The sequence below is a fragment of the Budorcas taxicolor genome, chromosome 13, assembly GCF_023091745.1.
Source record: "Budorcas taxicolor isolate Tak-1 chromosome 13, Takin1.1, whole genome shotgun sequence".
Lineage (NCBI taxonomy): Eukaryota > Metazoa > Chordata > Mammalia > Artiodactyla > Bovidae > Budorcas > Budorcas taxicolor.
Window position 1 is genome coordinate 31,847,798 of NC_068922.1, and position 26,111 is coordinate 31,873,908.

The 26,111-nt window shown below is 37.0% G+C and overlaps 1 protein-coding gene across 1 annotated transcript in view; it reads left to right on the plus strand.

Moving 5' to 3' along the window:
• Positions 1-26,111, plus strand: part of STAM (signal transducing adaptor molecule) — a 53,364-nt gene that overhangs the window by 5,993 nt on the left and 21,260 nt on the right. Inside the window, exons 2-5 of the mRNA XM_052650672.1 lie at positions 9,764-9,848; positions 23,331-23,406; positions 23,488-23,583; positions 25,001-25,147. Of these exons, the coding sequence (XP_052506632.1) occupies positions 9,764-9,848; positions 23,331-23,406; positions 23,488-23,583; positions 25,001-25,147 (404 nt within the window). The remainder of the gene's footprint in view (positions 1-9,763; positions 9,849-23,330; positions 23,407-23,487; positions 23,584-25,000; positions 25,148-26,111) is intronic.

The window sequence follows — 26,111 nt, forward strand, 5'->3', positions numbered from 1 at the left end:
TAAAGCACTCACCCCAGTACCTGCGCAAGGGATACATTTCAGATCCTCTTATAATCAGGTTAGACAACAATTTGGAGGAGGCTACTCAGCTTCTGTCTTTCAAATTTAATTAACTTTATAAAGATCGGTAGGCTAGTAAATGGCTGAACCAGAATTCAAGTGCAAGTTGTCTAACTCAGTCTTTACTCATACTAAATAATTGGTAATTGTTAGCGGAATATAAGCACCCTCTGTAGGGCTTTCCAGGTAGTGCTAGTTGTAAAGAACCCACCTGCCGATGCAGGAGATAGAAGAGATGCAGGCACTGTCCATAGATTGGGAAGACCCCTAGAGCCTTCTAGGGATGGCAGCCCACTCCAGTATTCTTGCCTGGAGAATACCAGGAACAGAAGAGCCTGGTGGGCTACAGTCCATAAGGTCGCCAAGAGTTGGAAAGGACTGAAGCGACTTAGCATGCACGCACTCAGATTCTAAGAGGTGGAATCAGTTATTGTAAAACATACTGGGGAGGAGAATGTGAAAATCCAGAATACAGATCTGTTAAGGGTCTGCTGTCCACTGGGTTAAGAGGTTTTCTATTCAGTGTTTCTTCTGTTCCTGTTTTACTTCTGTAGGTTATTCTTTCTGATGCGTCTAGGTTTTCACTTCTATCTTGGGCTCTTTTCTGAGACACTTTCATGTTTTCCTTTGATACCTGCTTCCCCATCTGGTCTGGTTAGAAGAGCTTCAGATTGCTCTGCCAGTAGGATTTCCAGTGCTCAGGATGGACAGGAAAGTTAGGTGAAACATTTCTGGAAAACTGAGTCTGATGATCTCCAAAAGAGGATGACTTCTTTAGGACTTGTGTTTTCCCTTGGCTGATTTGATGAACTCTTACATCTCCAGACTGATTCAGTGAGTCTTTTTCCCATAGCCTGAACATGGTACACAGTCATCCTGGCAGCACCTCCCCAAATCTCTTGTAGTCATAAATTTTGAGAAAATCAAAAGTAGCTCCTTATCAGAAAAAAGTTCTTCCATCCATTGAGAAGACTGCTGAAACTCAGATGAGGCTTAGTTAGTGTGTGATTTTTCTGGGTACTGCTAGGCAAATTTCTCAGTCTCCTGTTTTTGAGTATAATGGTAAGGATAATCTGAGGATAAAATGAGATCATTATGAAGCTTTGAATTCTTTGGAAGCAAGTCTGTTATGTTTGCTTGTCACTTTTCCCTTTCCCACGAACCCCGTTTTTTTGTCTTGGAAAATGAAGAGTTTTGATGTCGCTGTTTACAAATCCATGTTGAACTGCTCTGATAGTTTATATTTTTCTGATTGAAAAAATGTTTATTGTTTTACAGCCTAGAAGAACTGAGCTGTTGCTCTTGATCTTGAGGCAGCAAATCCATGTTGAACTGCTCTGATAGTTTATATTTTTCTGATTTAAAAAATGTTTATTGTTTTACAGCCTAGAACTGAGCTGTTGCTCTTGATCTTGAGGCAGCATCAGTAAATAATGTGAATAGTTTAGTGTTCTGAGATGAGTGGCATCTCTGATCTCTGTTAAGATTGAGTTGGATCCTGATCCTGTTTATGCATAGGAAAATGTTTAGCATAATATCTGCTAATGACTATAACAGACGCCCCTGGGTATGCCTTAATTCAGATCATTCTTAGTTATGATAATAGACAATTTGTATTTGATCAGACATAAGCTTGTCGTTTCTAGTTAACTATTTACATTTTAGTAAGTTAGGTTTTAGTAAGCTTAACTATTATGTATTTTTTGCTGTTTTTAAAAAACTTATTGGAATATAGTTGATTTACAGTGTTGTGTTTCTGTACAGCAAAGTGAATCAGTTATGCATATACATATATATGTACTCTCTTATTTTTAGATTCTCTTCTCATATAGGCTATTACAGAGCATATTGTATTATTTAATAAATAAACTGATAGGTTTCAAGATTTAAGTGTATTCTTTTAAAAAACGCACTAAGCTTTTACAAAATCTGCTTGGCTACCAGTCAGTGAGAATGATGAATTAATTATTTAAGTGCCCTGCCAGATCAGAGTGATAGCCTGCTTTCCGTTTCTAAGATGAAGTACAGTCATCCCCCAATATCTGCAGGACTCCCATGGACACAGAACTTCTGATGTTCAGAGTCCCTCGTAAAATGGCATAATGTGTTCATATAACGTGTGCACATATTCCCATAGACTTTTTTTTTTTACAAGTTGGAAAAAATGTTTTTACCATAGAAAATTTTAAAAAATATTCTTTACAAATACTGAACACTTATAAATTAATAAGACACGTTTAGTCACTTAGTCGTGCCCAACTCCTGCGACCCTATGGACTGTGGCCTGCAGGCTTCTCTATCCATGGGATTCTCCAGGCAAGGATACTGTAGTGGATTGTCATTTCCTTCTGCAGGAGATCTTCATGACCTCAAATCAAACCTGCTCTCCTGCATTGCAGGCAGATATTTTACCAGCTGAGCTATAAGGGAGGCCCTAAGACACTTACGTAGACGTACAAAAAGAGAGATGGGCAAAGGCCATGAATATGTATGTAACAGAAGAAAAATAAAAGTTGATATAAACAGTATATTACACTTGACTCACTAATAATTAAACTAGAGAAACTACAATAAAAGTGAAATATTTTTATCGTAAAGTTTAGGCAATTATTTCTGAAAATTAGCATATTTTTTGGCAGTTACTTGTGCTTGATATAAGTATCTAGTTACAAAAAGAAACCTGCAATCTTAAAAGAACATATTTTAGAAAATATGTATATAAAAATAAAGCATTGGAGGGCTTTGCTGGAAACATGAGATCTTTCCTTTTCCTGCCAATGTTTCCTCCTTTTCCAGTTATTTTGAGAGACTTGTTCAGTCAGTCTTATTGAACCACACATGACCAAAGCCCCTCAGGGATTCTGGAAGGAGAATTCAGATTCGAGGTATTCAGGAGAGTCAAGAAGAAGCACGCCTCCCTCTGAGTTCATCCCAAAGGAGATAAATAGTCCCATATACTTTCAGTCAGGGGTCCCCAGCCTCTGGACTCTAATGCCTGATAATCTGACGTGGAGCTGATGTATTAATAATGGAAATAAAGTTCACAATAAATGTATTGTGCTTAAATCACCCCCAAACCATCCCCACCCCACCCCTGCCTTCCATGAAATTGGTCCCTGGTCCGAAAGAAGTTGGGGACCACCGCTTTAAATCATCTCTAGATTATTTGTAATGCCTAGTAATATGTGTTCTTGCCTGGAGAATCCCAGGGACGGGGGAGCCTGGTGGGCTGCTGTCTGTGGGGTCGCACAGAGTCACGACTGAAGTGACTTAGCAGCGCAGCAGCAGTAATATGTAAATGCTATGTCAGTAGTTGTAAATACAGTGTAAGTGCTATGTAAGTAGTCACTCATGCACAGCACATTCAAGTTTTGCTTTTGGGAACCGTTTGGAATCTTTCTTTTTCTGACAGTTTTGACCTATGGATGCTGAATCTGCAGACTGTAAACGTTAGACTGGAGGATCTTGTTCGGGATGACTCACTCAGTCTTCTTGGGTGTCAAATGGTTTGGGGGTTTAATGGGACAAGGTTCTGGGACTCCTCAGAGCAGTTCCCCTTGGATTTACTTCACACGTTGGGTTTCTTTTAAGATAAATTTTTCTTAGAAATGGTTGAATAATAAAGGATTTTACTAATCTTTGTCCATGTTTTCTGGAAAGTGTTAGTCACTCAGTCGTGTCTGACTTTTCGGAGCCCATGGGCTGTAGCCCGCCAGGCTCCTCTGTCCATGGGATTTTCCAGGCTAGAATACTGGAATGGGTTGCCATTTTCCTTCTCCAAGGGATCTTCCCAACTCAGGGATTGAACCCAGGTCTCCTGCATTGCAGTCAGAGAATCTTTACTATCTGAGCCACCAGGGAAAAGTGAAAGTGAAAGTCGCTCAGTTGTGTTTGACTCTTTGCGACCCCACGGACTATACAGTCCATGGAGTTTTCTAGGTCAGAATACTGGAGTGGGTAGCCTTCCCCTTCTCCAGGGGATCTTCGCAACCCAGAGAGCGAACCAGATCACCCAGGGAAGGGAACCTTTAAATCCTTGGAATTTCCCAAGTGGTAGGAGCATCTTTCATATTTATGGTGGGTTCCTGGGACAATCCTTTGGTTTATGCTAGTAAAATCACTCAGTATGGGGGCTGATCCCTCCAAAAAGACTAATCTTGTGATTAGATGGCTGGCGCTTTGAGTCACATGGTATCAACTGGACCTCCACAAAGGAAAAGGAGGCTTGGAGATGGAGTTCCAGGAGGTGGCCCCTCATTCAGTCAACAATACCTTCTTGATGAAACTCCAATAAAAACCGTGGACACCCAGCCTCCATTGAGCTTCCTGGTTGGTGATCCACAGTGACGTGCCAGGAGAATGAGTCCTGAGGGTGCAGAAGGTTTGCCTTTGAGGTCCTCCCAGCCCCAGCCCTGTGCATATCTCTTCTTTGGTTGGTTGACATTTGTATATTTTATAATAAAACTGTAATTATAGGTGACTTTCTTCATTCTGTAAGTGGTTATAGTGAATCAGTGAACCCAAGGGGAAGTGGAAACCCCTGAATCTATAGCCAGTTGGTCAGAATGCATGTGGCCTGGGAAGCCCAGGGCTTGTTTCTTGTGTCTGAAGTGAGGGGAGACTTGAAGTCCTGTACCTTCAACCTGTGAAGTGTGTGCTAACTCCAGGTAGCTAGCATTAGATTTAACTTGTAGAGGGTTTCTGCATTGAAAAGTAAAATCTGAAAAAAACACTGAAATAGATGTTATTAAAGGTCTATGTTTCTATGACCCTTATGGATTCATATTGCAGTTGTATAATCAAGTTTAGCATTTATTGAGCATTTAGACTGAAAACATGAATGTTCAAAGAATTACCCAAAGTAGAAGTTGTTATGTTTAAGGGATTTACAGTTATGGAATTTACTGTTACCATCTTGGCATACCTGCCAGTGAGAACACATTAAACAGCATCTCAGCATTTGCTTTCAAAGTAGCTCATTTACTTTGTTTCCAGATTATGTTAAGTTTCTCATTATAGTTTCTTCTTTTCCCTCTCCCAAACTATTTTTTTACATGTTGGCAGCAGATTCATTTTTTTTCCCCTAAGAGTCCAACTCTGATCAGATTGTTTCCTTGCTCAAAATTTTCTTAGCTCTCTGGTGTTTCTTGAATTAATACAGATCCCCTCATGGTTGAAGCTCATTTAAAACAATTTAGTGACTCTAGAAATTCTTTTACTTGTAGCTGCATCTTGCTTGCTTCATTTTTTTTTTTTTCCTGGTGGACTTTCTCAGGATTCCAATAGAGGCAAAAGAGAAAATACTCCAGACACAGATCTTTTCTACTGGTGCAGATGGTGACATAGTGTATCAGTTCAGGAGTTCTTGGTATGTTGTTGTGACATACTGACAAGAACTTTAGATCTTGAAAGACTTCTGTAAGTCTACAGTAACCTTGTTTTAGGTATAGAGTAAACCAACAAGGGACTTCCCTGATGTCTCAGTGGTAAAGACCCCCACTTGCCAATGCAGGAGACGCGGATTTGATCCCTGATCAGGAAGATCCCCTGGAGAAGGAAATGGAAACCCACTCCAGTGTTCTTGCCTGGGAAATCCCATGAGTAGAGGAGCCTGGCAGGCTTAAAGTCCACAGGGGTCACAAAAGAGTTGGACATGACTTAGTGACTTAGTTTCTCTTTGGAGTTCACATGATTTTTTGTGTCAGTTACTTTGACACTCTCTAGCTAGGCACAGGGACGGGGGAGCCTGGTGGGCTGCCATCTATGGGGCCGCACAGAGTTGGACATGACTGAAGCGACTTAGCAGCAGCAGTTAGGCATGTGTATGTTAAAGATTGTTGTCTTCTCTGAGAATTGACCTCTTTACCGTTATGTAATGCCTCTGTCCATGGTGATTTTCTTTGTTCCAGAGTTGGCTTCATCAGACATTAATATAACTAATGCCACTTCTTTGTGATTCGTGTCAGCATGCTGTATCTTTCTTCATCCTTTTACTCTATATGTGTGTCTTTATACTTAAAGTGGGTTGCTTGTAGTTGACATTTAATTGTATCTTATTTTTTGATCACTCTGATGATCTTTGCCTATATTTAGACCATTAACATTTAAAGTGATTATTGATATTGTTGGATAAACATCTACCATATCTGTTATACTTTTCTAGTTGTAACCCTTGTTTTTTTATTTCTGTTTCTGATACTCTTCGACCTGCCTTTGGAGTTTTAATTGAATATTTTAGATGATTCCATTTTCTTTTTCTTAGCATATTAGTTATATATATTTTTTCTACTTTCTGTGACTGCCTGAGAGTTTACAATATATATATGCATTTACAACTAGTCCAAGTTCACTTTCAGATAACATTGTGCCACTTCAGTGATAGTACAGCTCACCTTCTAGTAACAAAATATTCATATTCCTAATTTCTCTCTTTTGTTCCTGGTGTCCTTGCTGTGCTTCATTTCATTTATACATATGCCTGCACACACACACACATTCATGTATGCATATCTCCTATATCCTCCCTGAAGAACTCTTGAAACATTTCTTGCAAGCCCAGTCTAGTGGCAACAGATACCCTTGATGTTTTTTTATTTGAGAAAGACTTTGTCTTTTCCTTATGGATAATTCCACAGGATATATAATCCTTGATTGGTGATTATTTTCTCACAATACAATTTCATTCCGTTCTCTCCTTGTTTGCATGGTTTCTGAGATGTCAGGTATAATCATTCTGTTTACTTCTGAATAGGTAAGGTGTTTTCTGCTGGCTTCTTTTTTTTTTAATTAAGAATTTTTTTAAATTGAAGAATAATTGCTTTACAATGTTGTCTTAGTTTCTGCCGTACAGCAACATGTGGGAATTAGCTAAAAGTAAGCATATGTCCCCTCCCTCTTCAACCTCCCTTCCACCTCCCACTGCCCAGTCTCAGCCCTCTCCATCCTTCAGAGCGCTGAGCTGAGCTCCCTGGGTCGTGCAGCAGCCCCACTGGCCGCCTCTTCTCCAGATGGTAGAGTACAGAGTCAGTGCTCCTTGCTCCCTGGGACGCCCAGGAGCCCTACTGGCCGCCTCTTCTCCAGATGGTAGAGTACAGGGTCAGTGCTGCTCTCCCAAATCGTCCCACCCTCTCCTTCCTCTGTTGTGTCCACCAATCCATTCTCTACATCTGTTGGCTTCTTTTTTTTTTCCTTTATTTTTGATTTTCTGCTGTTTGAATATGATATGCCAGCGTGTAGAGGGTTTGTTTCTTTATTTGACATTTATTGTACTTGGTGGTCCTGGAGCTTCCTGGATCTGTGGTTTGGTGTCTGACATTAATTTGGGGGAGATTCCGAGTCATATTTGGTTCAAATATTTCTTCTTTTTCTTTTCCTCTTTCTTCTCTGGTATTCCAGTGATTCCTTTGTCACAGCTTTTATAGTTTCCCACAGCTCTTGGATAATCTGTTCCAGTGCCCCCCACCTCCCACTCCAGCCCCCTCCCCTGTCACTTTTTCTCTTTGCTTTTCAGTTTTGAAAATTCCTAGTTACATGTCCTTAGATTCAGAGATTCTTGCTTCAGCTGTGTTCAGACTGATGATAAGCCCATCCAAGGATGTTCATTTATATTATATTATTGTTTGATCTCTAGTATTTCGTTTTTAGAATTTCCATCTCTCTGCTTACATTGTCCATCTATTCTTGCATATTACCTCCTTTTTCCATTAGAGCTCATAGCATATTGTCATATTCTTTAAAAATTCTGGTCTGATAATTCCAACATCCTTCTCATGGCTGAGTTTGGTTCTGATGCTACTCTGATACCCTTCCAATTGTGCTCTTTGCCTTATAGTGTGGCTTGCCAGCAGCTGGATATGATATACTAGACGAAGGGACATCCGCCTTTAGTGATGTGATGATCAGGTGCCAACTGTCCTGGGATTTAGGCTCAGTGAGTGTCTCTGCCCCTGGGGTGTGAATTCTCACATGTTCCTCTGTGTCCATCCCCTGCTCATCCCATCAGTGGGATGGGATGGCTCCAGTGGGCTGGAGTTGGATATTCCCCTTCTCCCATGTGGAAGGCTGGAACAAGCTAGCTTTGGTATTTCTCTTCCCACAGTTGGGTTAATCTCTGGTAAAACACTAGTTGGTTAAGACTGATAAAATAATTTCTCTTGAGGGTAGGATTTTTTAGGAAGAGAATACTCTGGTGTATTTCAGAATGGTCAGTTTCTCTCCCCCTGCTGGAAAAATAGGGGAAATTTTTGTGATGTTCACCTTGAGAACCTGGAAGAAGGGTGCAATTGAAACTCACAAAAGTATGGGAAGTCTTCTAAGCCACCTCTTCTTGGTGTTTTAACTCAGATTTGTGCACACTCAGCCTCCAGCAGTTTGATAGTTTCAGTGTAGATTTCCCTCCCCTGGTACTGGTTCCTGGTGATGTTTGTGCTGATGAGCTTCTGCTCTGTTAAGTTGTGGTTCTGTGTATCGCCTATCTATATGTCTAATTTGGGGGCATCAGTTTGCCTTGTGACCTCACTTCTGAGGGCTCTAAGAAGAGTCATTGACTTTTCACTTTGTTCAGTGTTTCACTTATTAGGATGAAGTGAATACTTCCAAGCTGCTTACATGCCAGACTGGAAAACTTGGTGGGGGGCGAGGGGAGGGAATTCCTTATTTTTGCTGCCTAAGTCTCAACTATACCTGGTGTCTCCCTGTCTAGAAAAAATTTGCTTTACCTACAGAAAGTAAACCATCAGTCATTTTCTCGGAATAGAGAAGTGATTGCTAGAGCCCTTGAGTGAGAAAATAGAGCCTGCCTACATTTCAAACAGCATTAACTCATTTTGCTAACTTGGAAGTACTCTTTTTCTTCATTCTCAATTGCAATAGTTAAATTTCCTGAGGATTCAACAGACTAGTTCTTAAGCTCTTTTTCTTCCTAACAATACATGGTTCACCTTTCTTGGGTCTTCTCAGTAGTTTAGCATGGATCAGTGTTGTTGTGTAGCTTTTGAGATATTCTTGCTGTTATTGCTTCTCGTGTTTTCCTTATCCTTGTGTGTTTTCATTAAAATTCCTTTATTGTAATGAAGAAAGGGGTCTAAATTAATGATTTGATTTAATCTGCCACACCTCTGGTTTTTTTTATTTTAACTTGTCAAGTTTAGATTTAAGGGAAAATATTCAGTTAAAGCCTGGTTTTCTTTTGTTCAGTGCCCCCTCCACACTACTTCTCAGAATCCAAACTCAGCAAATAGATTATTAATTTAATTCCCTGAAACATTTTGATAGAAACCTGTTCTTTGTCATGTTCCTTCGAGGGCAAGTAAAGCTAAGAATTAACTATGTAAATAGTTAGTGAAGCTAACTATTAACTATTGATAATGAAAGAGTTCCTTATTTTGGTCTTTCTGTGTGCAGATAGGGATAGACTTGTGTGTATGTGCATTTTTATAACAAAAAGTCAGTGGCCCCCTTTTTTTCCCTAATACCAAGTAACTAACAAGTGAAGTATAAGTGGGGAAAATAATTGTGATAGGTAACAAAGGTACCCCACCTCTTTTTAAAGATAGACTTAAATATTTCATTAACCAGATGTTGACAGCTATTGTGATTTGTTGGTACTTGGATATACTACAGTTTGGTAATTTGAATGTAGTCATTTACCTTTTAAAGACTTTTTAGAAATAATGTTTCTGCAATTTCTTCTTGTAATATACAGAGAAAGCAACCAGTGAGATGAATACTGCTGAAGATTGGGGCCTCATTTTGGATATTTGTGATAAAGTCGGTCAGTCTCGCACTGGGTAAGTGTTGCAGGGTTTCAAAGGATTTTTATTTTTTCATCCTATTTATTAATGGGAATAAAACTGGAGTTAGAAGGTAAAGCTTATTACTACAATCACAATTTGGTTTGAAAAAAGAATGTTTTCACTAGCAAGATTTGAGGAATCGTCTCATTTAGGTTACTCCTTGTAACAGTAGGGACAGCATGACCAGTAATAGTATTGATATTTTAATTTTTCACCCTTGTCCGTATTTGTCTCCTAAAATCTAGTTTTTCCCACTGATTTTTAAAATAAATTTTATTGAGATATAGTTGACTTACATGTTGTATTAATTTCTGCTGTACAGCAAAGTGATTCACTTTTACCTATATATATTTTTCATATTCTTTTCCATTGTGGTTTATCACAGGATGTTGAATATATTTCCCTGTGCTACACAGTAGGACCTTGTTGTTTAGCCATCCTCTGTATAACAGTTTGCATCTGCTAATCCCAAACTTCCACTCCTTCCCTCCCTCACATCCCTTTCACTTCGGCAACCACCAGTCTGTTCTCTGTGTCTCCGATTCTATTTCATATATAGGTTCATTTGTTTCATATTTTAGATTTCACATGTAAGTGTATCATATGGCATTTGTCTTTCTGGCTTACTTCGCTTAGTATGATAATCTCCAGGTCCATCCATGTTGCTGCAAGTCATATTGTTTTATTCTTTTTTGGGGCTGAGTAATATCCCATTATATACACACCAGTCTTTATCCACTCATCTGCTGATGGATATTTAGGTTGTTTCTTTTCCCACTGATATTTAAAGTCATCACTGATTTCTCAGATACCAAATTTTTTGGTTATTTCTGTATTCTTGTCTTTGTCACATCTGCACATTCAACTCAACTAATCATTGACTACGGAAAGAGACAGTTTAGGAAAATAGAATTGTAAACTTTTTGGCCTACAGACTTTTTGGTAATACAGGGCTTTCTAAACAGTGCAGCAAGGGTATTAACTGAGTAGTGGTTTGCAAGGTGTATACAGAGTAATGGTTTTCTCCACTCCTGGGCTAATAACGTCCAGTTATGAGTAGCCACGTTTATGTCTTTGTGCTGCACAAGTGCTGTCTTATTTATATACTTTGCTGTGAAGAATGTTTGAGAGCGCTGCTAAATCATGCTGGATTCTCCTGGTTGTAGTATGAACCCTCTGATGGTGCCTTCTCAGGCTCTTCAATTCCTTTTAATTAGACGTAGTTCCTTAAACTTTCTCTGATCCTTTTTTTTTTTAACCCAGCACTTTTTCTTTCTTTTTTTCTCTCACAGCTTCCAAGTATCTTTATGTGACTTCTATATTTTTAGCTCTGATTCTGTTTACTCAAGCACTACTCCCATGGATGCAGATTAATTTCAGAATATCCCATGTTATAAGCCTCAGTCTCACCACCTAGAATCCTGAACTCATATCCCTTTTTGCTTTAGACCTCCATTCCCTGCTTTGTCTTCACCTCTGTTAATGACAAGGTTATTCTCATTTCTGCTTAAAACCTCAGGCTCTCCCCTGCATTTAGCTTCTTAGTGAATTCTGTCAGTTTGATCCATGATCTCTCTGACGATGTTGATGTCAGAGTCTCCTTAGTTAAGTTCCTGAACTTGGTCAGATTAGGCAGGAAAGTTTGTCTTTAAGGCCTTTCTGTCCCTTCACTTGAGATCTTTTTAGCCTATAATGTGCTCCTCCTGGCAGGCTCCCAAAGTCGTGGCCTCATCCATCCTTTTGTCTTTGCATTTTAGTATCCTCAGTCTTGTTCTTTCCGGCCTGGTTGCTTCCTTAATTTAATTGAAGTTCAAGTGGCTGCTGCATGTTGCTTGTCTAGTCCTTTTTCTCTATTTCTGTTGACCATACTTTACTTGAGCCATCCTTAACCATGCTTAGACTGGTGAATTAACCTTGTCTCTTCCTTCTGTCTTTTTCTGTCCAGTTCTTGTAACCAGTTGCCATGTGACAACTCTGACCATGTTACTCCCCTGCCTTCCACTGAATTAAGCCTAGAATCTCCTTAGGCCTCTGAATCATTTATTTTTCATTTACTTCTTTTGTACTCACTCTTCTTTTCAATGGGCTTCCCTGGTGGCTCAGTGGTAAAGAATCCGCCTGCCAATGCAGGAGATGCAGTTTTGATCCCTGAATGGGGAAGATCCCCCTGGCGGAGGAAATGGTCACCCTCTCCAGTGTTCTTGTCTGGGAAATCCCATGGATGGAGGAGCCTCCTGGACTATAGTCCATGGGGTTGTAAAAGAGTCGGTCATGACTTAGTAACTAAACAGCAACAATACATTCTTTTTAACTCAAATATTTGAGTTGCCAGTGCTTTTTAGCCTTTTGTATTGATTTTGGTCCCTCTGTTCCTTCAGTGGGGAATATTCTCATCTCTGTTCTCAGTGGTGTCTCATATCCTCCAGACCCACTGTGGATATTATTTCTTCCATAAAGCCTTTCCTTATCCCAATGACTCCAAAATCTAAATCCTCAAAGCACGCTATCAAAACCATTCTTGTTTGAATTTTGTCTTGTGTAATAGTAATTTATATGTGTCCAGTAGATGTAGATTTGTAGCTTGTTATGCAGAGGAAAGCAAATAGCCTAGTGGTTGAGGGCATGGCCTCTGGGATGAGATACCTGGGCTGAGACCCTGCTCTGACTGCTTAGCTGTGTCACGGGTGGACATAGTAACTTTAGTTTGCTACTTGAGAATAAAAACAGTATCTTTTTCATAGGGGGTTTATGGTGAGTGCGAGATTAGTTACTATGTGCAAAGTGTTTATAATAGTATCTGGGGCATGGGTAAGTGGGTGCACCTCTGCTTCTTTTTGATTAAATTGATATTGTCTGACAGTTTGTTGAGGATGAGGTATCCACCTAGCTCCATCCCTGTGTGTTTTGGAGATAAAGCTTTTATCTAGCATTGCAGTTGGAAAGTCCCCTCCTCTCTTCACCCCATCAGTTTTCATTTTATCTGTAGTTTGGTGTTCTTCATTTTGGAGATGCTTTTTGTAATAATATGGTTAGTGGCTTGAAATGAAAAGACGAACTCCCTTTCATGACTAGAAATGTTCCATATTTTTCTAGTAAATAAATTTGAACCCATCTAAAAATCCCATATGATACATTGTGAGGATTTAAAGAGATCAATTTGTTTTTCTGCAGCTAACATTATTATTAGAAACTCTAATTTGTTAATTTTATTTCCTGTTTTTTTCTTGTGATGAGAACTGTGAAAAGATGTATTCTCTCAGCAACTTTGAAACATACAACCAAGTATTGTAACTATACTCTCTGTGCTCTGCATTATACCCTCAGAAGTTACTTATCTTGTAACTGAAAGTTTGTACCTTCTGGCCCATTTTACTCATTTTGCCCACCCCTTGCCCACCCCTCCACCCTTCCGGCAACCACCACTGGGTTCTGTTTCTGTGAGTTTGATTTTATTAGATTTCGCATACCAGTGAGGTCAGGCAGTGTTTGTCTTTCTCTGTCTCATTTCAGTTAGTGCAGTGCCCTCAAGGTTCCATCCATATTGTCCTCAGGTCAGGTTTATGTTGTCTAAGAACCTAGATATGTATTTAAAATGTACTAATTTGTTGCTTTAAACAGTTGTGTTTTATTTGTATTTTGTTGTTATCTAGTATCAGTAGGTTTAGATACACGCTCATTTTAAACTTTTTTCATATTTACTTTAGAGGGCATTCTCTCTCTCAGTATTTTTCTTTAATATTTTGTTACCCTTTGGAGATTTTAGTTGACATTCTGCCAAATCTGTGAATTTACTAGGGAAATGTTCTCAGCTTTGCTATTAAATAGAGGGGTGGTTCTTTTTGTTTTTTATTAATATGTTTTTCCTCTCCTCTTTCTTTCTTTTCCCTTTCCACTTATTTTTTCTTCCTTAATAGTTCGTGCTCTCTGGTTCCTTTAAAGTCTCATTACGTTAATTTTCACGCAGTTATTTGTTTATGTAAATGTGATACCTCTTTCTAGCTCTTGTTAATAAAGAATTGTTTGAAAAGGACTATATAATACTTGAGATATCACTGTAATCTCACTAGGGTTCAAAAAAATGCAAACCCACAAAGTTTGTTTATGTGTGTGATTTCTCTTTAAAAATAATGTTTTACATACTTATCTGGTTGTATTTTTACCTTCTTGCTGTGCCTTGACTTCATGGTAGGAAATGAGCATTAGGGCCACATTTTGATTTTCATGGGCCCTCAGCACTTTTGTCTTCCTAGGTCCCTTTCTCTATAAAAAGCAATAAAAATATTTTATGGCTGCATTGTTGCAAAGACAAATGTATTATTATACATGAAAACATTTTCTTTGGTCTGAGTTTGTGGCATTCAGTGCATTCACATTACGTGAGATCATCTCCACTATCCATCTCCAGAACTTTTCATCATCTCAGGTGAACTCTGCTTGTCAGACAACTTACCATTCCCCTCTTCCCTTGAACCTGGTAACCATTTACAGTTCTGTTTTAATTTTTTAAAAATCATTTTATAATTAGGTATATGGAAAACTCAGGGAGATCTGGTTTATATTGTCTAGGAACCTAGATATGCTTAGTATGGGTTGCTGATGGTAGCGTACGAATATTGAACATACATTTATTGTAGATTGTTAGTGAAGTATTCTGAGTACCTGGTGTGCTTTAGAAAAGGTTGAAACATGTCACTGGTGTGAAAGGGAAAGTGGGCATGAGTTTTCCTGAGACTGGTGTAGAAAGGGCAGGTTGAAGTATGCTGTTCATAAGGTTATTTGTGTACTAGGCGACAGTCTAGGTTTTTTTTAAAAAACATTGTCAAAAAATAAACATTGTCATATGGAGTTAACCTGTGATTTTATAAAATGTACAGATCTATTTAAGAGGATGGATTTAGGGAAGGGGAGGCAACTTTAAGAAAAACATTTCTGTTTTTGTAAGATCTGTTTATTTTAATCAAAATGATTTGTTACCAGCAATATATTGTAGAATTATTTAGTATATAAATAAAATAACATATTAAAGTGTTTATCCCCTAAGAAAATAATATTTTAAAATCCTTTGGCCCTTTTTAAAAGAAAAAAAATTCTTTCTTGTAAACTGTTTTGGAATTGTGGTCATTTGGAAAATATTCTCAAGTTTTAAGGGGAAATGAAGAGCCAGTTATTGTGAAATTTCATTTACTCAGAGAACTGTGACCAGGAACATGGTTCCAGCAGCCTTTCAGAAAACCCTGCTTAATTATTCCTCTTTGAACCACACATACGTGTGTATTTGTTTGTTGATTTATAGAAATATTTATGCTTATATAAATATCTACTTTTTTGTTTCAAAAATAGTTACTCACATGGCTGAAACATTAAAATAACTTAAAAAGGTAAATGTTGACAAAATAAGTCCTGTCCTTATTTCTCTCCCCCATCCTCCGTAGGTAACCACTTCTGTTTCCTTGGTATCTTTCTATTGTTCCTTTATACAAATACGAAAATAATTTCCCCACATTGGTAGGCAATAAACATTTGTAATTACTTAATTCCTTAACATATCCTGTCACCCTGAAGTGTTTGAATATGCTGAACTTAAAACTTAAAAAAAAATTATGAAATTTTTTTTTTCTGACTTCGGAAGATATTCACATGATGTTTAGTGTGCAGTTCCAGTGTCTGAGTAAGTACTGAAAAATGCTTAGCTAGTGAGGTCATATGATAGACTGAAAAGTCTCTGTTAAAAATCAAGAGAATGTTCAGAATAATAGTAGCAGTTTTCTTTAATGTGTCTTCACATAATAAATAGCTTTTTTTCTGTTAGTTTTGATTGATTTGTTTATAATTTCATATGTAAAAAAGATAGATGTGAGAGTACGTATTGATTACCCACAATAAAAAATGAATATTCTGTAATTGACATCCAGATTAATTTGTGCTATTGTTTTATATCTTAACTATCTTTGCTTAGACAAAAATACAGTTGACTGAGAGTGGAAAACATGATAAACTTTTCTCTGTACTTGGCTAAGGGATCTATTTAGATAGTAAGTCTTTTGACTTATTCACATAAAATTAGAAGAAGAAAATGATAGTCGTTGATAGTTCATGGAAAATATGAATATAAGCCTTTGGGAAAGAGTTTGTTAAAAATATTTTTCAAAATATTGGCTTTATGTTGTCTTTTCCTGGACCTGGACTTTGACTATCTTTGGGCTTTAACTGGAGGTTGATAGAATATGTCTTGATTTTTTTTTTTTAAGGGAAAAATAATCTCTCACCTAGGTGTCTGCAGATTAGAAGCGTAGCTTCAAACAGATCTCTTCCAATGTTTTGTTTGTGACAGTCATACCCTCAGTTGACTGGCCTTAGGTCTTGAAGTCTTTCTTTCATTGACTGTTTATTATCTGTGTTAGGGACTTTATACATACCTCATCTGTTATATGAATTATGTATATATTTTTTCCATTGTTCATTTGACTTTGTTTTCCCATTTAGAAGTTTTTGATTTTTATATAGCTGAATTTAACCAGTTTTCTGGTTTTTAGAATTTTGAGTTATGTTTTCTTTATAGTTTCAGTTTTTGTTTTATGATTAATGTACTTTGTTTTTTTAAATAGCATTTTAGATTTACAAAAAAAATTAGCCAATAGTACAAAGAATTCCATAACCCACCCCCCTTAAATATAGTTTCCCCTATTGTTAACGTCTTGCATTAGTGTGGTATATATTATAAGAAATGAATCAGTGTGGTGGTGGTAGTGATAGTGGTTTAGTCTCTGAGTCATGTCTGACTCTTTCGACCCCATAGACGCTAGCCCTCCAGGCTCCTCTGTCCATGGATTAACCAATGTCTGTGGTTTATATTAAGGCTCACTCTATATTGTACAGTTTTATGGGTTTTGACAAGTCCATAATGACATGCATCCATTGTTACAGAATCACACAGGGTAGCTTCACCAACCTTAAAATGTCCTGTGTTCCCCCTGTTCATCCCTCTCCTTTCTCTCGGAACCTCTGGCAACTACCTTTTTTTTTTTTTTTTTTTTTTTACTATTTCTGTAATTTCCCCTTTTCCAAAATGTACAATTAGGAACATATAGTATGTATCTATTCATGTGCTGCTACCATGTGGTTTTAATTATTAAAACCTTATAATACATTTTAATACTGGCAGGGCTGGTTTTCTTCTTCCCTTTTTTTTTTTTTTTTACAGTTTCTTAATATTCTTATCCCTCTCTACTCTTCTCACATAAACTTTTGGATTGGCCTGGCTAGTTTATGAACAGAACTATTTTTTTTTTAATGGGCTTAGTTTTAAATGAATAGTTTTTTGATATTAAAAATTTCCTATCTGAGAATGTAGCATATCTTTCTGTTTATATCCTTTAATAGTGTTTTTAAGTTTTCCTGTTAACAAATCTCATTCATTTTTGGTGAAGTTTTTTAATGTATTTTATCCTTTGGTTGTTGTTTAGTCACTTGGTTTTGTCTGACTCTTTTGCAACACCATGGACTGTAGCCTACCAGGCTTTTCTGTCCATGGGATTTCCCAGGCAAGAATACTGGAGTGGGTTGCCATGCTCTCCTTCAGGGGGTCCTCCTGACCAAGAGATTGAACCTACGTCCCCTGCATTGTCAGGCAGATTCTTTACCACTGACCGACTAGAGAAGCCCATTTTGTCCTTTTTGGTGCTATTTAAGTGAAGCCTTTAACTGCTGGTTTGATGGGAAATTTCTTTTTTAAAATAGACTGTAGAGGGTATACCATTTGTAAGGGGAAAGTGATGTGATGATTCAGGAGAAATTGGTAACAGCTGTAGGTGCCAAGACCTTGACCAGGCAGTGGGATGTGGGTCTGATTAGATCTGGTATTTCCATCTTTACTTGCCCCAGACAATGATTTTCCTTTTGTATTTTACATGGTTTTTTAAAGCACCGTGTATTCAGTAGAACAGGATCTAGAGTCCTCATGACTCCCGAGATCATTTCACAGATGAGGAAACTACAGCACTGAGATTTTAATGTGACTTGTCTGAAAGTTGTAGAGGCAAATTGGAAGTCAGATTTCTTTACTCAGGTTATTTTTACCAGTTTTATGTTTTTTCTCACTTCTTTGTGCTGAGTCCTCAAGTACCTATGGTGCATGGTTATTTAAAAGTCCAAACCATGAACTAAGTAAGACGTACCAGTTGTTTTTCTCAGTTGGAGTTTAAAATTGCTCTGCAATGTTGCGTTAGTTTCTGCCGTACAACGAAGTGAATCAGGTGTATGTATATGTGCATCCCTCCCTCGCAGGCCTCCCTCCCTTCCTCATCCCAGCCCTCTAGGTCTTCACAGAGCACTGAGCTGAGCTCCTTGTGCTATACTGCAGCTTCCCACTAGCTACCTATTTTACACATGGTAATGTATATAAAATGGGCTTCCTAGGTGTTTCAGATGGTAAAGAACCTGCCTGCCAGTGCAGGAAGCACAGGTTCGATCCCTGGGTCAGGACAATCCCCTGGAGAAGGAAATAGCAACCCACTCCAGTATTCTTGCCTGGGAAATGCCATGGACAGAGGAGTCTGGAGGGCTGCAGTCCATGGGGTTACAAGCCTAGCGACTGAAAAACAACACACTGATTTTATTAAGTTTTTAGTGATTCCTCTTTCTCACATGATATAGCCTTGTGTTTTGTTTGACTTATATATACTTCTGTGTTATATGATCTGGGAAACTCAGATATTGTACTAAATTTAAGAATTCAGTGAGTGTTATCTGCATTTCTGTTAATCCTCAGTGTTTCTGCTGAAGTCCTTCCCAAACATGAACTTGTTCTTTCACTAACCAAATAACGTAATTTGTATACTGTGTTCATGTTCTTGGTCATCTCATAAGAAATACCTATTTAATAAGCTTAGAATCGAGAATTTGATTATTTCTATTCAGTGTTTTGCCCTTTTCCCCTTGTGCTGTGTAGACTGTGTTTTATGTAATGTATATTACAAATCATTTATGCACTTTGAATATGACATTGAATATACAGTTATTAGTCATTTCAGTTCAGATTTTTTTTGTATTTTATATTCAACTTCTTTTATTGTTAATGTAATGCCTTTATGCTTTTGAAAGTCATCCTCTAAATTAGACTTCCTTTAGCATTTCAAGTGGGTTTATCTTATCTGTTAATTAAGTATTTTTTACTTTGATCAGCAAAGATTTGAGTTCTCATCTCTTTCAGTGTATGCCTGCTAGGTACTAAGACCTGTAAAAGTATGCACACATATATTCCCTCCCGACTCTACAATGTCCTTAAATTATAGTTTGTAGTAAAGTACTTTTTATAGCATATAAAATGAAAATGTAAAGTTTAAATCACTGTAAAATAGCTTTGAAAGCTAAAGCTGTAAAAGTAAAACTCAGTAGAAGAATAGGACACATTTGTGCTTTCTAGAACTCACATTGAGTGTCTCTAAGTCCCTGGCACGATTCTGGGAGTAACGTAATAACATACTGAACAGGAAGTGTTGAAGTCCACTTTTACAGATGAGGTCTGTCAGGCCTTGCATCTCTTTCTCCTCAATCACAGTGCTGCTTTTGTCTAGCAGTGGTTCTCACCCCAGTGGTGTTGCTCTGTTAGGAATGGTTTTGGTTCTCACGATGACAGGAGGTTACTACTGACATCGATTAGGCAGGGGCCAGAGATGTGATACGCCAGATAGTCTTACATCACAAGAATTTTTCTGCCCCTGTTTAGAAACACACAGCTAATAGCTCTGTACCTTTTCAGTCCTGCCTCAAAGGTGATGAGAGGTTAACCATGCAAGCACATTTGTGAGTTGTACTATGGATTGTTATTACTGTTACTTTTTTAAAAAAACTGTTTTTCTTTTATATTTACAATACTTTAAAGGAAATGCCCTATTGTTCTTCTGTCAGGCCCCATGAGGGGAATAATAGAGGTGGTATTCTCATTTTGAAAAGTTGATTGATCTGAAGTCATTGGTTTAGTAATAGATGCAGTAATTAGAATTTAAATTCACTGCTCTTTGAATGGTAATAATTTCCTCAAGCATATAAAATCTTATTACAGTTGAACCTGATATCTTTATGGTACAAAAGTACTTTTCATCTGAGATGTAGAGATGAGACTTACTTGAAATAAGAGACTTCTAAAACATTGTACAAAATGTAAGAACTCATAAATCTTGACTCCTTTTATCCAGCAAAATCATTGAATATTTTTGTCTTTCTCAGGTAATCTCACTAATTGATAACCAGGGACAAATGTTGAGCTGTTTAACTGTCATAACTGTACAGCAACATACCTACAAGTAGATAGATATTTACAAATAATGTGACAGTTTGGAAATGTACTCAGGGCTCTTCAAAGAGATTTGAACTTTCATTGTCCTTTGAAAAGAGAATTGCAGGAATGCAAAATTAGTTTTCGTTTTCTTTGATCCTGTGAGTTGCATCGCATGCGTGTTTAGCTTCCGGACCTTAACTGTGTTTTTTTGCAGCCCCCTCCATTTATTTTTCCTGAAAACTTGGTCTGCTATCCACTGAGTGAACTCTGTATGCTGTCTCAGAATTTCAGTTCCCGTTTCTTTTGCAGAGTGTGAATATCTCCCCACACTGAGTGTAATTGTTCAGGGTATTCATATTTTAAACACGGCCCTACATATACCAGCCATCTTCTTCGCTTAGCAGTTTTGCTTCAGTAATTGAGGAGAAGTTGCCCGTATTGAGCATACTTGAGAGATGGCAGGTTATGAGTTCCAACTGGAACTCCCTAGCAAGGAAAATTGATTAACCACCATGTTTGCCTTATACCCTGACTTTGGAAACCCAGGAGACAATATGCTTCCTTTACATTTTACAGTGGTGTGATTTACGCTGTGGCCATTTATCACATCTAAGTTAAGAGCATTATTTGGGGCTGGAAAAGGTGAGGGAGAATTCTTTCCTTGTTCTCGTCTGTATCCTAGACCCCTCCTATCTTTTTGTTTTTCCACCCCAAGGTACGGAAAAGTGTGGATGAGTCTTACAGATTGCTTTAAAATACAAAAATGGGGTTTGGGGAAGGGTTTTGAGAGACATCAGGATTTAACTGATTGGTGGTGGAATCTGGTGGTAGTCCCCTCTAAAGGCACATGCAGATTTTATCTTAGCAGGCATTTTTATAAAATACTTCATCTGTATCTACCATCAGTCTCTTCACATCCTGTGCTTCTCGCCACACTTCTTATTGTGCATTTTTCCCTTACCATGCAAGTTTCAGAAATAAATTTTGTGAGAGCATGTACATTTTCCACATGGGAAGCAAACTCAGTGGAAGATGCAGAAGTTAGTAACAAATAGAGCTTTATAGTGAAGATTATTTAGTTATTCAAAATAGTAACTATTGTACAACAGTGAAAAGTAGTGTTTGTCCCATTTGACTCAGTGAGTTTTTCTTGAGCATCGGCCATGTTGTAAGCATAGAACCTAAATGATGAGAGTGGTGTGGGGGGAGAGGATAGACAGGGACCCCCTCCTAAATCTGTCTTTTCTCTGAAGCCCACAGTGCAGTGTGTTGAGGTGGATTGGAGTAATGTTGTGAATAAAGAAACTGACTTTGATGCTTTAGTTCACCAGAACTGACACATGCCGAGGCAGCCGTGTCCATTTGTGAAAGGCCTGTTTTCTTATCTGGCCTAGGATATAAGGAAAAGACATTAGAAGCCACAACTTGATGCAAGTACTGCCTTTTTCTCTCACTCTCGTATGAACTACATGTCCGAGATCTATGCATAAAAAGATAATGTTTGGATGAATATAATTTTGGCTGGGGTGACACGCATCCAGTTTGCCTTGGGTAGTTTCACTCTGTGCATACATTATGCCTGGTTAGCACCGCCTTTCACTCTCAGAGGGGCACGTGTATACATGATAAATTGCACAGATGCTGTGTTTGTAGTCCACGTTCATTTATCGTCGAGAGGATAATAACCAGGGGACGCCTACTTTAAATTCACTTACAACTTTTTTTTCTTTTCTTTTTTGTGGTTTTTCATAGGATATTTTTTTAATGGGAGGATAATTGTTTTACAGTGTTGGGTTTCTGCTGTGTTCAAAAGCGTGAATCAGCTATAAGTATACATATAGAATCGCTTATAACTCTTATGCCTTTTTGAAAACAGTATTTTAGCCATAATTTTTTGCTGCATAGCAAGATTTACTAGTGGTATGTGTATACATATACTTCAGTTTCACTTCTGTATTTTACTTATAATCTTGTGGAAATACTGAAAAGATAACTTAAAAAAACACGGAACAGAATGAGGTAGTTAGTACTAGTGTTTTGTGGGTCATTTCTTTTGTTTAATAGCACCAGTTTTATATACAACTCTGAATGGATTATTTTTTTAGCTTAATGTATCTAAAAAGATAATGCTTTGTTAGCATATATGAAGTGTTTATCAGGACTCAAGCATTCTAGTTCACTTTCCTGTTTGGCATTATCCTTTTTATGGCTGCCGTAGCAAACTGTACTTTGGTGTCAGACATGTCTTTGCTTTGGTTTTTAAAATTGGCTGTGGCAAAATGTTTCAGCAGTATAGAAATTAGTGAAATAAAAAGTACAAGATCCATTTGATAGTGCCTTTCTCCATCCTCCTTTCCACAAGTCCCTGCAATTTAGATTCTTTTTTTTTTTTAATGTGATTTATGAACAATACATGAAATTTCATTTAAACCTTGGTGGTAAAGCAAGTATTGGGAATTATTTTCTAAAAAGTTTTACTCAGAGTGCTGAATCACCTTTGGATCATTATTTTTTAAATAATTTCAATTTTAGTATTCAGATAATCTTTTTTATATTTGGCCTCTGCCATACTTTGAAGTGATAATTTTGTGTTTGTCAACATGCTTTTCAAAAGTGCAAAAATTAGCCTGCTAAAATCCTAATTTCTGTCCCCTCAACTCAGTGAGATCACCGTTGTCTTCCTGGGGTCACTTTGTCTGCACTGAGACACAGAAACTGCCTGTAGACAGAAAGCCTGTTGCAGTATCTGCAGTGCCCCTGTGTAGAAAGTTGAAGCAAATGTCTGGTTTATCTGTTTTGTATTCTTTCTTACAGATCATCATTCCATGCTACCTGTGGCCTAACATCTCAAGTGTATTTTAAATATATTTTTCCAGTTTTCTGATTATTTACAACAGGAGTTCCACTTATTCTATCATGACTAGAAGTAAAACTCTTGATCTGTCATTTTATTTTCAAAACCTTCCAACCAGAATTAGCTCCAAATGCCTAGTCTATGATTGCTAAGGATAGAGCCTGTTAATTTTGTTGAAAAATTTGAAGGAACTTTTTAGTGTACAGTTTTTCAATTGTGTCATTAATAAAAATTAAAATTCTCTACCAGGTTCTCCCATTTTATATCACAGCTTATTGCCTTTTATAGTTAAGGTGAGAGGGGGAAGCGGAATATACAACTAATTGTTACACTTTTCATTTTTTAGACCTAAAGATTGTCTTCGGTCTATTATGAAGAGGGTAAACCATAAAGATCCTCATGTGGCTATGCAGGCTCTCACCGTGAGTGATTTCATTTTAAGATCTACAGCAAAATCGTCTGCCAAAATCAAGCCCTTTTAACTTCTGATTTTATCCTTTCAGCTTCTAGGAGCATGTGTATCAAACTGTGGCAAAATTTTTCACTTAGAAGTATGTTCGAGAGATTTTGCTAGTGAAGTAAGCAACGTATTAAACAAGGTAAAGAGCATTATTTCCAGAAATGAATTAAGACTGTCTTCTTTCTTCATGTATTTTACATGTATTTTATTGTTCATTTCTTCACATTTTTAAATCACAAAGGACTAGTCTGTGGTTTTGTTTGTTTTTTTAGCTCTTTCTAGGCTATGTCTATCCTATGTATAAGTCCATCTTAGGTTTGCTGAGGAGACTACGTATTTATATAACTTGGAGAGTTGGTTTTGGTGAATCCAAATTAAGATACATTTAACCTTTTTTCTTCATCAGTCCTGTCTTCTGATGAAAAATATGTGCATTTTTTAATCTGATTAAAACGTACCAGTTTACTTTGGGCACAGTTCTTATTGTGCTTTTTTAGTCACAGAGGTCATCTGCTTAACAAAATGTAAGGCATTTAAATCCAGCAATTGAAGGAATTTAAAAAATTTAATTACTAAGTAATATCTAAGTTTTCCCAGTAAAAATTCATGCATTCTCTGGCCTTTCTTGGTGGTGGGTGGAGTAATTATTAAGAAATATTATTTTTAATGTTGAGGGGAAATACTTCTTGTTTTTTTGGGAAAAATGAGCATTTCCAAATTTTAGTAGGAAGCAGTAAAGAAATGAGATAATTTAAAATTCTGGACTTCTTTTAATACATTGTGGTTATGTGATAATTTTTTCCTGTGCTACTTTATTCAGTTATTTAGTTATATTGTATTTAGGGTTTTTTTTTTCTTTTTACTAATTCCTTACCATTCTTTTGATGTCTTGAATGTCCATTCAAAATGTACAGCTATTTATGAAGAGATTCTAATATAATATTTTCTTTAATTGAAGATGTATACTCAATACTTAGTAATATAAACAACTACATTGAAAAGCAAGCAGTTGCATATAAGAGAAAGAACTTCACTTTATTTTACATATATTTTATAGTGAACTTATTAGTTTTATACTTAAGAGGGAGATGCTGTTTTGAAGAAATGAAATTTCCAGGAATATGGACAGTAGTGGGCCTCAGGCCAGACCTCAAATAATTAAGTAATTGGAGGAAAACACAGTCATACATATAAAAAATCAGGGATTAGAAATAAAAGAACTGTATTATTTATTCTCTTTTCCAATTTATTTTTTTTATTGATCTGAAAAAAAGAAAATAGATTTTCCTGTCTTCTTCATATGCAGTAAAATAGAGTAAAATACTCTGAAATACTCTTAGTTGTAAAATACTCTGAAAAGTCCTATCTTTCTGATCTCCAAAATAAGTAACTCTATATCTAATGTTTTGATTTGATGTGGTGTATGTGATGGTAACATCTATTTTTTTTCCATAGTATGAAAATAAAAGTAGCTTATTTCCAGTAACCATCTGTGTTTTCTTATGTGTCGCCTATAGCTAGGGATAATTTTGTGAAATTTTTTCTCTATTTTTCAGGGTCATCCTAAAGTGTGTGAAAAATTGAAGGCTCTTATGGTTGAATGGACAGATGAATTCAAGAATGATCCACAGCTTAGTCTAATATCAGCAATGATTAAGAACCTGAAAGAACAGGGTGTTACGTTTCCAGCTATTGGCTCTCAGGTATTTTATAGACATTTGTGTATGTTACAGTTTGTTTGTAAAGTTAACCGTGTTTATTTGAGTTTTTCTTTTTTTCTTACAAACCCAGGAAGTTGTTAATACTCCAGAGGAATTTTATTAATAATAATAATCTTGCATATAAAGGTGCCAAAAAAAGAATATATAGTGGATTGCTAATGTTTTCCAACTTCCATTTCCCTAATGTTTCTTCTTTTTAAATGAATTAACTGTTTTGTTGTTTAAGTTTTTTTTTAAATATAATTTTAATGATACAGAGCAAATTGGTTTATTAGTTAGTACTGACATTCTTATTAAATGCCCTTCATGCTGTAATTTTATCTACAAAGAATGACAGCTCTAAAATAAGGTTTCCTTAAATTTTAAGGATGTGTTAGAGGTTATTTGGACTATGAAATTTATGAGCACCTGTATTAAAATGGGAGAGAGATATAAAGGGCTCATTAGAAGTGGAAACACATAAAACGTCTTTCCTGTTAATAAGAACTGACCAGCACAGAAGTCTTCTTTCTTCTTCCGAATAAATATGATTGACTGAAAGGCTTAATTTGCCTTAAAAATTATTTATATAACAGGCTCAATCTCTAACTTATGTCATACAGGAAAAAAAAATGAAAGGGGATGTTTTTTATTCTTTTTCTTTTCTGGGTAACTGTTATTTAAGATGCCCACCTGACTAAGCAGGCTTAAAATGTCTGGTAACTTACTGTATTGTCTTTCCCCACTATACCGCTTGGGGTGGAATGTAATGAGTGATGTGATAACATGAGTGGAAAACGCTTAGTTGTGAAGGGCTTGCATTCAGGGTTTTGGCCATTTCAAGGGAATTATGAAGTGATTTATCTAGACTTCCTAAGGCACTTCTGATTTATCTAAGTAGTCTTGAGATGTGAAGATCCAGAAATATATTTTGGAAATGAAAGAAGAAAAGGATATTTTTCTTCTT